The sequence below is a fragment of the Protomyctophum parallelum genome (genome assembly GCF_964188405.1).
Source record: "Protomyctophum parallelum genome assembly, chromosome: 2".
NCBI lineage: Eukaryota > Metazoa > Chordata > Actinopteri > Myctophiformes > Myctophidae > Protomyctophum > Protomyctophum parallelum.
In genome coordinates this window covers 21,492,017-21,504,581 of record NC_139699.1, presented here as the reverse complement: position 1 = coordinate 21,504,581, position 12,565 = coordinate 21,492,017, and the positions used below count along the sequence as shown (strand labels likewise).

At 44.8% G+C, this 12,565-nt stretch overlaps 1 protein-coding gene across 2 annotated transcripts in view; it reads right to left on the bottom strand.

The window, feature by feature from the left end:
• Positions 1–12,565, bottom strand: part of tcf12 (transcription factor 12) — an 84,573-nt gene that overhangs the window by 48,800 nt on the left and 23,208 nt on the right. Inside the window, exon 1 of one of the 2 annotated variants that reach the window (XM_083759523.1) lies at positions 9,668–10,024. The exons of the other annotated variant lie outside the window; for it this stretch is intronic. Within the exon in view, the coding sequence (XP_083615649.1) occupies positions 9,668–9,736 (69 nt within the window). The 5' untranslated portion in view covers positions 9,737–10,024. Of the gene's footprint in view, positions 1–9,667; positions 10,025–12,565 lie in introns of those variants that run through there. 2 annotated transcript variants of the gene reach the window in all.

Here is a 12,565-nt window from a genome sequence, read left to right as displayed (position 1 = left end):
TGTACACACTGAAAGTACATCTTAACACAAAAAAATAAGTAATAGTTGCCTCATTGTTTATATCGCGCCTGTGTTGTTTACCACAAGAAAAGGATCGCGTCGTTTGTTTGTTTTTGTGTTCCTTGCTTTTGCTGTTATGTGTTGTTTTTATGTGTTTTGTTTTCTTTAGTCATTCATGGTGTTAACATTATTGTGATTTATTGTCTTAAAATAAAAAACATTTGATAACAAAAAAAGAAAAGGATTGCGTCAAGTTTAGTTTCCACTTGGTTCCTGCTTTAAAAAAAAAGCCAATTTGGAGATGATACGTGGGGAAGAAACCTCTTAACTCCATATTCAAACTTTTAGTGGGTTTCTTTTCCGTTCCCCGTAAATTACCGCTCTACTGCAGCGTCACACAAACGCATCACAAGTAGAGCTTGAAGATCTGCTGCTTTTGATGCTCTTTTGAACCCGGAAAAGTAACAGTTTTATATATTAGTCAGGTATGCATAAATGTGGCCAAATTTGACTGAGGGACTTTTTTTGAATTTTCGTTTTTTCATGTTTTTCATGTGATATGAAAGCAGGGAGACAAAACAGGAAAGGGCGCACACCAGTGTTGGTGAGGTGCTGGCCTAAGGCAGTAAACAAGTAAAAATAAGAAAAAGGCCGCACACTCGTAGCCAAGATGCTGACAAGAATCCAACGTTTCGACCTAGGAGGTTTTCTTCAGGGAATATTCCCTGAAGAAAACCTCCAACGTCGAAACGTTGGATTCTTGTCAATAGTATACAGCATCGTGGCAACGAGTGTGCAGCCTTTTTCTTATTCTTATTTTTACTTATGAAAGCAGGGAATCATAGCTTCAAATTGACATATTGGTTGTTCAGTTTGACCCACCAGTTTTAGAGATGTGTCTTAAAGAGTAATGTCTTGCAGAGAAACAGCGAGTTGAGAAAACTTATAGACACTAAAGACTTATAACACTCATGATTTTATTGTGTAAAAAACCCATCACCACCCAGCCCCCCCCCCCCCCTCGTATCTGTTCTACCGACAGCCTTTGATCTCTTCATGTCACGGCAGTCACAACTTCAAATGGGGAAAAAGAGAAAAATACAAATTCAAACTGTCGGCATTATGGATGCAACATATGATTATAACGGCAAGGCAAGAAGAAAAAAAGATATCCAAACACGTTTGAATGCAGCTATAGGGAAATCAGGCCAACGGCTACGAAAGTTCAAAAAGGGAGGCTCAAAGTGGGATGGCTGCCAGTTGACAATGGCGTGTCCTGTTTTCTGTATGTCATTATTTGGAATCAAACTGCCGCCTCGGGGAAACGTCTTTTCAAGTCTGAATCTCGCTCACTTACGAAGGGCTAAAGAGCATGCAGCGCAGACACAATGCTTCTTCTGAACTATATATACGCTGCACAACTCGGCCCTGCATGAAAAGAACATCTCCAAACATGTCGTTGCACAAAGTCCGCCAAAGGCCCTTCGCCAAAACGTTTCAAGCGTGTGTGTGTGTGTGTACGTGCGTGCATGCATGCATGCATGCTTGCATGCGTGTGTGTGTGTGTGTGTGTGTGTGTGTGTGTGTGTGTGTGTGTGTGTGTGTGTGTGTGTTTCTTAACCCATTTTGACCTGAGATCAGATTCTAAAAATGTCTTCTACATCCTGACAGTTTTCTGAAAAAGCTATGTTTCTATGTCATTGGTTCTTCGATTTAAAAAAAATAGCAGATCTACAAGCTCGTAGCCCGCTATGAGCTTGTAGATCTGCTATTTTTCAATAGCTAAAGCTTAACATAATGCTAACACCAAAAGGGGTTCCCGCCCTATAGGTTAAGGCAGGGGTGTCAAACTGGTGATCCGCGGGCCGCATGTGGCGTGCAACGTCGTCTTATGCGGTCCGCCTGCCTCAAGCAAAAAAATAGCTAAAATATAGGCTAATAAGTAAGGCTGCATGATATATCGAACATGTACCTTCATCAGAGTGGAGAATATAAGTATAAATCAAGTTGAGCAAAGCCACTCTTCTCTGCCCCTCTCTCTAACAGACACAGTTAACGATCGCTTGTTAAGTGCCTGCCAGACAGACAATCAAATGAAATGAAGGCAGGTGTAGAGTAGAGTGTAGACTAGTGAACTGAACATGTTCTCTTTATATCAAGTACTTCATACCAGCCCCTTATGAAACTACTTCTCCCCAAATCCAAATGGATTTCATTTTCCATCCTGAATGGCAGTAACTAGCATACAATGAGAACTGAGAAGATCTCCACAAAGGTTTACTCAATCAAAACTGATTATAAAACTGTAACCATCAAAGCATGCACTCAACATATAATGGTTATGTGACCATGGCATGTGCATAATATAAAATCTTATAAGTTGTATCTGATATTGATTAATATGGGGGGTGGGTTCAATGAATCGATTATTAATCAGCAGAGCTGTCGACTATTGTCAACATATTCCCCAATTTACACTGAGATTATGGGGTGAATGAATGTGGCCAGACCCATCTTCTCTTTCTGTCATAGTGACATTGTCCTGCATCAGATCATGTCCAAATCAGGTTCTCCAATCTCCAGTAGCCTCTTCAGTTTTTTGAAGATTTTTTGAGTGGTGCAACCACTCCCTTACGGAGCTATGTGTGTGGCTGGCTGGGTCTGAGCACTATATGTGTGTGTGTGTGTGTGTGTGTGTGTGTGTGTGTGTGTGTGTGTGTGTGTGTGTGAGGGTGTGTGTGTGTGTGTGTGTGTGTGTGTGTGTGTGTGTGTGTGTGTGTGTGTGTGTGTGTGGCTGGCTGGCTGGCTGGGTCTGAGCATACATAGACAGATAGATAGATAGATTATAGCAGTGACTGACTGAGACATCGAGCGTGCGTGCGCAACTGGTTGTGGCCCCCATCAAGTGACCTTTTAACCAATGCGGCCCTCGCCCCAAGTTGAGTTCGACACCCCTGGGTTAAGGGAATGCCCTGTGATATTTATGAAAGAACACCCCCCCCCCCCACTCCCTATTTTCATAGAGATTAACTTGAAGGGTTAGCTAGCAAGCAGATGGAATGAAAATAATAATAATATAAAATAATATAATATAAAAATTATAATAATAATAATAATAGGATGCAACGTCATTTCTATCTGCTGTATGCATGCAGGCTACATTTCATGTTTTTCTTGAATGTTATAGAGGGATAAAACGTGACACTGCATGGGGCCTGAGGGGGACCGGAAAGGAACCGATTAGACAAATACATTTACAGCCTTCAAATCCTCACAAATCTCAAAAGGATCGAGCATTTCTTTATCATGAATCTGAGAAAATAATAATAATAATAATATTTATAATATTATAATAATATTTCTTTTGGGGGGGGGGGGGGGGGGGAATCATTTCAACCAGGCGTGCTTGCTTGCTTCCAACCACAGATAAGAAAATTAAATTAATATGAATATAGGGACAGAAATGACCTCCGCTCGCAATGCGCATGCAGGGAATTGTTTTTCTTCAGAAATCATTGTAATCCCATCTCTATGATTTCATCTATAATCCGCCATCAATCCCCGGCGTTGTCCAGCCCCAGCAAAGCGTCACTACTAACCAGACAGACAACACTGCCGCGTCGATATGCAATCTGCACACATAATAAGTAGACAGGCAGCAGAGACCTGCTGTAGGCAGGCAGCAGAGACAGACCTGCTGTAGACAGGCAGCAGAGACCTGTAGACAGGCAGCAGAGACCTGCTGTAGGCAGGCAGCAGAGACCTGTAGGCAGGCAGCAGAGACCTGTAGACAGGCAGCAGAGACCTGCTGTAGACAGGCAGCAGAGACCTGTAGGCAGGCAGCAGAGACCTGTAGACAGGCAGCAGAGACCTGCTGTAGGCAGGCAGCAGAGACCTGCTGTAGACAGGCAGCAGAGACCTGCTGTAGACAAGCAGCAGAGACCTGCTGTAGACAAGCAGCAGAGACCTGCTGTAGACAAGCAGCAGAGACCTGCTGTAGGCAGGCAGCAGAGACCTGCTGTAGGCAGGCAGCAGAGACCTGCTGTAGGCAGGCAGCAGAGACCTGCTGTAGGCAGGCAGCAGAGACCTGCTGTAGGCAGGCAGCAAAGACCTGCTGTAGGCAGGCAGCAAAGACCTGCTGTAGACAAGCAGCAGAGACCTGCTGTAGACAAGCAGCAGAGACCTGCTGTAGGCAGGCAGCAGAGACCTGTAGACAGGCAGCAGAGACCTGCTGTATAGACAGGCAGCAGAGACCTGCTGTAGACAGCAGAGACCTGCTGTAGACAGGCAGCAGAGACAGACCTGCTGTAGACAGGCAGAGACCTGCTGTAGACAGGCAGCAGATACCTGCTGTAGACAGGCAGCAGATACCTGCTGTAGACAGGCAGCAGATACCTGCTGTAGACAGGCAGCAGAGACCTGCTGTAGACAGGCAGCAGAGACCTGCTGTAGACAGGCAGCAGATACCTGCTGTAGACAGGCAGCAGATACCTGCTGTAGACAGGCAGCAGATACCTGCTGTAGACAGGCAGCAGAGACCTGCTGTAGACAGGCAGCAGAGACCTGCTGTAGACAGGCAGCAGATACCTGCTGTAGACAGGCAGCAGAGACAGACCTGGTGTAGACAGGCAGCAGAGACAGACCTGCTGTAGACATGCAGCAGAGACCTGCTGTAGACAGGCAGAGACCTGCTGTAGACAGGCAGCAGATACCTGCTGTAGACAGGCAGCAGATACCTGCTGTAGACAGGCAGCAGAGACCTGCTGTAGACAGGCAGCAGATACCTGCTGTAGACAGGCAGCAGATACCTGCTGTAGACAGGCAGCAGAGACCTGCTGTAGACAGGCAGAGACCTGCTGTAGACAGGCAGCAGATACCTGCTGTAGACAGGCAGCAGAGACCTGCTGTAGACAGGCAGCAGAGACCTGCTGTAGACAGGCAGAGACCTGCTGTAGACAGGCAGCAGAGACCTGCTGTAGACAGGCAGCAGAGACCTGCTGTAGACAGGCAGAGACCTGCTGTAGACAGGCAGCAGATATACCTGCTGTAGACAGGCAGCAGATACCTGCTCATGTAGACAGGCAGCAGATACCTGCTGTAGACAGGCAGCAGAGACCTGCTCATGTAGACAGGCAGCAGATACCTGCTGTAGACAGGCAGCAGATACCTGCTGTAGACAGGCAGCAGAGACCTGCTGTAGACAGGCAGCAGATACCTGCTGTAGACAGGCAGCAGAGACCTGCTGTAGACAGGCAGCAGAGACCTGCTGTAGACAGGCAGAGACCTGCTGTAGACAGGCAGCAGATACCTGCTGTAGACAGGCAGCAGAGACCTGCTCATGTAGACAGGCAGCAGATACCTGCTGTAGACAGGCAGCAGAGACCTGCTCATGTAGACAGGCAGCAGATACCTGCTGTAGACAGGCAGCAGAGACCTGCTGTAGACAGGCAGCAGATACCTGCTGTAGACAGGCAGCAGAGACCTGCTGTAGACAGGCAGCAGAGACCTGCTGTAGACAGGCAGCAGATACCTGCTGTAGACAGGCAGCAGAGACCTGCTGTAGACAGGCAGAGACCTGCTGTAGACAGGCAGCAGATACCTGCTGTAGACAGGCAGCAGAGACCTGCTCATGTAGACAGGCAGCAGATACCTGCTGTAGACAGGCAGCAGAGACCTGCTCATGTAGACAGGCAGCAGATACCTGCTGTAGACAGGCAGCAGAGACTTATTGTGCACAGGATTCAATGAAAGGGTTTCATGAGCAGGTGGTTCAAAGCAAGTGTTGTTTTTGAAAGCTTCACCTTATACCATATCGGGGGTGCTGCGGTTTAAGCACCTATTCTATTAATATTTTTAATTTTATATTTTTTGACCCACGATTTTGTAACCCATTTTTCACCCCTGTGTCAATCATCCTGTGATGCAAATTTACATGCATATAGTGCATGACGCGTCGCATTTTTTTTGATGAGATAAACCCCGGAATCGCAAAATAAGGTGTCTTTCTCTCCTATAACGAGTGATGGCAAAATATACCAAATCTTCATTGAGGTTTAACCTGTTGCACAGAAATATAAGTGTTACATGTGTATCGCAAGTTGCAAAACCACATTTTTAAACACAAAACTCAATTCGCCAGATATTCTTTTTGTCTTTGTTGAATACCTTTTGAACTTGTTCCTTTGGCACAACAGATGCCCCGCGCAACTCACACTTGTCTAAATAGCTAAATAAGGAAGGAACGGAGAAAGAAAATCTATTCTGCGTAGTATATACTATCAAGGTTTTCATTTCATTTTTTAGCACTAAATGAGCCACAGAAGATAATATCAGAGAGCTGCTCTATGCTACAGTATTTGCATTTGTTCCGTGGCCAGGACAAAACTCCGCTCTCCCTTCACAGTGTCCAGATGGCGAGCCTATAATGTACTCCGTTATTTTTAACAAATTCACGTGGATTACAGTACGTTGATGCTATAAGAACGAACATTATTGTCCTTTCTCCGTGCGAGGAAAAACCATGATGATGATGATGATGATGGTATTGCTTATTTATCAGCGTGCCGTTTGATCACGAGCCTCTGACCCATGCTGTTCCACATGCTCCCAATCTTCTCCACATCGACCCAAACTATACAACGCAGCGGCTGTTAATACTTAATATGAGAGAGATCAAAGTGATGGCTTTTTGTGTGCTGCGGGGAGAAAAGAGAAGAAAAAAACAAGGAATGGCCGTAATGGGCTTTATAAAGGGGGGAAAGTTAAAACACAAGTCTGAGCAAGCTGAACTTTTTAAACACACATCAGACAAGAAGTATAAAAAAAAATATCTGCCCCGACTGGCTGTTTTTTTCTTCTAAGACCTGCACTTTCGACGTACACAAAAAATAAAGTTTACGTAACGGAGTAAGCATCCGGTACTAATGAACGGTGGAAAATCTCTGCGTGTAATTTGCTTATGACAATTTCATTATTTAAGGATTACTGAAATTCACCAGAGAGAGAGAGAGCTCAGCTCAGGCAGGGGAATAGAATACAGCCTTGGGCTGCATGAGGACCCGAAAACCTGCTAGGAAGAGCTGTTCTGGTGTGTGTCTGGTTCATTAAGAACTGAAGAGCTGTTCTGGTGTGTGTCTGGTTCATTAAGAACTGAAGAGCTGTTCTGGTGTGTGTCTGGTTCATTAAGAACTGAAGAGCTGTTCTGGTGTGTGTCTGGTTCATTAAGAACTGAAGAGCTGTTCTACATGCAGTGTGTCTGGTTCATTAACCCTTGGACTACCAATTCCAATTTTTTTGTTTGGGTAACAAATTGGCATATTTTTAATTCATCATTTTAACATTAATAGAAAGATCTGATGGTTTGAACAGATCGTTTATTTGCAAATGACATAGGTAATGTATTCTCTCGTTTTGCCACCAGATGGCGGGAACGCACTATTATGCTGATTTTGCCAAAAATAGACAAATCTGGTTAAGTCACTTCCGGTTCAATGATCGATAACATCTGGTAGTACTTTAACCCCGTTTCACTCTCTTGGCTGTCCGGGATGCTAAGCTAATGATAACTTTTTCATAACTAAGTAAAATTAAGGTCAAATCAACCCCAAAACATCGCAAAATATCACATTTTTTTACAGCGACGCACATAGAGACGGCACGCGTGCACGATAGCGCACGATCGCGCGGATTTCGGCCGTTCTTTGGTAAATTACATCCAACATTACCTAAATTAGCGAAAACATGCTAATTTTTGCTTCGTTGAACCCCCGATAACTGACATTGATTGACATTCCGTTAATTCCGTTAACGGTAGGTTTGTATTTTTACTAGCAATAATCAGTTTTTTCCGTTAATTGTAGCCCAGGGGTTAAGAACTGAAGAGCTGTTCTACATGCAGTGTGTCTGGTTCATTAAGAACTGAAGAGCTGTTCTATGTGTGTCTGGTTCATTAAGAACTGAAGAGCTGTTCTACATGCAGTGTGTCTGGTTCATTAAGAACTGAAGAGCTGTTCTATGTGTGTCTGGTTAATTAAGAACTGAAGAGCTGTTCTATGTGTGTGTCTGGTTAATTAAGAACTGAAGAGCTGTTCTATGCATGCATGTCTGGTTAATTAAGAACTGAAGAGCTGTTCTATGCATGCGTGTCTGGTTAATTAAGAACTGAAGAGCTGTTCTATGTGTGTGTCTGGTTAATTAAGAACTGAAGAGCTGTTCTATGCATGCATGTCTGGTTAATTAAGAACTGAAGAGCTGTTCTATGCATGCGTGTCTGGTTAATTAAGAACTGAAGAGCTGTTCTAAGTGTGTTAATTATGGTTAATTAAGAAAGCCACATATGATTACATTTAGTGATCCTGATGAACTTGGAACTGTCACAACTGATGAGGCATCAATGCTCACGCACGTGCACTCTCTCTCTCTCTCTCTCTCTCTCCATCACACACACATGCACGCCCACACACACGCGCGCGCGCGCACACACACACACACACACACACACACACACACACACACACACACACACACACACACACACACACACACACACACACACACACACACACACACACACACACACACACACACACACACACACACACACACACACACACACACACACACACACACACACACACACACACACACACACACGCGGTATTGCCTAACAACAACGCACCACCACCACCCCATTATGAAACATCAAATTTTGCGAAAAGGAAAGAACCAAATCAAAGAGTCTTTGCTGCTGAGAGGTCCCAGAAATCACATTAGGCTCCCTGTAGCGTCAAGAATGTCCCCACGTGATTAAAGACAGATGGAATAACAGCAACACTCTTGCTGCTTGGAGCTCAATCTGCAAACAGGAAAAAGTCTAAACCTCAACAGGCAGCCCTCTCTCTTTTCTTGCCTTAATCATTCCCAGACTCCCACTTGTTATTATTTCAACCCAGTCTCTGCAGCTCGGCCAAAACACAGCCAGTACAAATAAATTGCACTACTGCAACAACTTAAACTACAACTTAAAAGTAAACGCAGATTAATTATGTCTACACTAAAAGAAAGTGAAAGAAGAAATGGCTCTTTAACTTTATTCACATCTATATAACTTAGAACCACACACTTCAGAGGGTGTTCTTTTTATGTACAACAAGACACAAGTAGTTAAGAACTACTAGTAGGTTTGCTGGGAGAGTATTATGTTCACAACAGACTTGTGCATATCAGCTATAAAGTGCAGTACAGTATCACACAACTATATGGCTGAAGCAGATAGAAGACACGTGCACAAGTGCATGTGCTCGCGCGCGTGCGCGCACACACACACACACACACACACACACACACACACACACACACACACACACACACACACACACACACACACACACACACACACACAGAGAGAGAGAGAGAGAGAGAGAGAGCAGGCAACATGCAGTATATACCTATGTCTCCCTGTCAAACCCAAGGATGAACTATACAAGTCTAGACATAACAGTAGTGACAACAGAAACAGCAAAAGGAGGGAAAAGATCCCTAGCTGTCTTCCCCACCTCTCTCTCTCAAACACAGATACATTCCCCACACACACACACACACACACACACACACACACACACACACACACACACACACACACACACACACACACACACATACAACTCACCGATTTGCCATTGTAGTAATACATTAAGGAGTTACTGCCCATTCCAGGGACCGGGTAGGCGCAATACATTCTACAGCTTTCAAACAATTCACCAGAACTGCGAGCATGTAAAGTATAAATATATATTATACTGTTCTCCAGAAGAAGAAGAAGAAGACGAACTTGCGGCGCGCTGGGCGGTATTATAGCGAGAACAACTGTGCCTTTCTCCCTCCAGACACAGTGTGTGTGTGTGTGTACATCCAAAGCCGTTCCAAAAGGGACTAATAATTCGTCTCACAGTCCTTCCCCTGGCCCTCCGACACACACACACACACGCGCGCACACAGAGAAACACACACACACACACACACACACACACACACCACCGACCCACTCAGAGAGGGGGAAACGCATGCAAAGCTGGACTGTACCATCGCCACGCTCTAAGCAGAGGGGTGGTGGTTCTGTTTTCTGTGTGGGAAAAAAAAACAGGAGGGGCTGCCCCTGGCCTGTGCTGTCTGTGGTGCATCCCCCCCCCACCCTCTCTCTCTCTCTCTCTCTCTCTCTCTCTCTCCTCTTTAAGCCACGCAAGTGCTGCTGAGGCACAGAGGAAGACGAGAGAGGGAGGGGGAGGAGGGGGATGAGGAGGGGGGTGAGGAGGGGAGGGAGGGAGGGGGGAGGAGGGGATGAGGAGGGGGGTGAGGAGGGGAGGGAGGGAGGGTAACAAAAAAAAGAAGAAAAAAGATAAAGGGAAGTGGGTGGGACGGAAAACAAATGTGCGGAGTGGATTTTACAAAGAGAGAGAGAGAGAGAGAGAGAGAGAGAGAGAGAGTATATCATCGGCAGCGGAACCACAACTGACTGGTTTCTGAATACTCAAGCAGCTACTCTCTTGTTTTTGGAACAATTAAACGAGTGCGCAGGCAGCGAGCGAGGTACATTTTGTTTTTGTTTTTTTGTTTAGTTTTTTTTCTAGCACCACCATCTGGCATTAAGATATTAACCAGCTCCCACACTCTCTTGCACCAATTAGCATTGGGAGAAAAACAAGTGGACACTCTGGGCAAAACATGGTAGCGAGAGAGAAAGAGAGAGAGAGAGAGAGAGAGAGGTAGATTGTGTTTTAAAAAAGATAAATGACACTTTTACTGCTTGGCAGAACGCCACCACTTTTGAGCGGATGGAGCGGCGGAGGCTGAACACAGTTGTTAACCCGTTGAGGTCAGATCAGACCAGATTCAACTAAATGTTTTTAGTTGAATCTGTTTTCTATATCAGTGGTGCTCAAACTATTTCATGTCAAGAACCCCCAAAAATGATGTGTAATTGGCCGCCGACTCCCATCTGAAAATATGTTGTTCCAGGGACCCCCCACCCCACCCCAGATGCAAAGATATAGTTAAAAACGTTCTGAAAGAATACATATACAAAATATTTGCGCCACATTTTCAAGATAAAAATAAATAAATAAATACCACGGCTCAAGGCCGTGGTATTTATTATAGAGGTATAGACTTTTTAATTGTCCATTTAGACCTTAGACTTGAGGACGATTCTACCAAATGTCTTCTAAATCCTTACAGTTTTCTGAAAAATCCCATGTTTCTATGTCAATCGTTCCCCCAAAAATATATGTAGTTGGCCGCTGACCCCCTTGTTCCTGCAGGGACCCCCCAGAAGCAAAGATTTGAGTTAAAAACATTCAATCTGAAAGAATATATATTCCAAATGTGTGCTACATTTTAGCAGACCTACAAGCGGGCCAACTAATAGGGCATGCATTTGAACACTGATTGCCTGCAGTCACAATGTGAGAGAGGGTCTCAGAGGGTCTCAAGCGTTGGTCAGAAACGGTCACATAAAGCTGAGAGCCACACAGTACATACAGTCTCCCTCTGTTCCGGAAATATACTGTATATATATTTTTGCTTACTTACCTTTCTCTCGTTTCGATAATAATCGCAAAATAATCCATTGCGTTCTTATTTTGAACGAGAGGTCAGAAATGAAGAGCATATATATATATATATATATAAGAGTATATCCATCAGATCAAAACCACGGAGAGCGCTCTAGATTAGGAGAGACGAGGCATTATTTCTGCCGCGGTACACTAGGAAGTAACCCTAGGACGTGTGAACACGTTGGATGGACGGAAACGGTTAATGTGTGTGGAGGAGAGAGTATAATGAGAGCCCCACTAGTCCATACAGTGTGACTGTGTGAGGAGAGAGTATATAGCTGAGAGCCCCACTAGTCCATACAGTGTGACTGAAGGCCTTAATGTGGAGGAGAGAGTTTATAGCTGAGAGCCCCACTAGTCCATACAGTGTGACTGAAGGCCTTAATGTGTGAGGAGGAGAGAGTATATAGCTGAGAGCCCCACTAGTCCATATAGTGTGACTAAAGGCCTTAATGTGGAGGAGAGAGTTTATAGCTGAGAGCCCCACTAGTCCATATAGTGTGACTGAAGGCCTTAATGTGGAGGAGAGAGTTTATAGCTGAGAGCCCCACTAGTCCATACAGTGTGACTGAAGGACTTAATGTGGAGGAGAGAGTATATAGCTGAGAGCCCCACTAGTCCATACAGTGTGACTGAAGGACTTAATGTGGAGGAGAGAGTATATAGCTGAGAGCCCCACTAGTCCATACAGTGTGACTGAAGGCCTTTCATGTCTCCCAGCTAGTGGAAGCTTCCTGGACCTAAACACAGGAGGCTAGAGGGGTATACTGATTGAGAGCATTATTGTTATAGGAAGATGAAAGCCCACCACTTCCCTAAGAAAACTAAGGCCTTTATTTATGTGTGTTTTTTTTTACTCCCTCCGCCAGTACTGTTATTATTTATCCTTCTCTTTCTTCTCCGCGAGATGCTTTTAACTCTCCCAAAAGCACTGGAGGTCTTATACTCTCCAC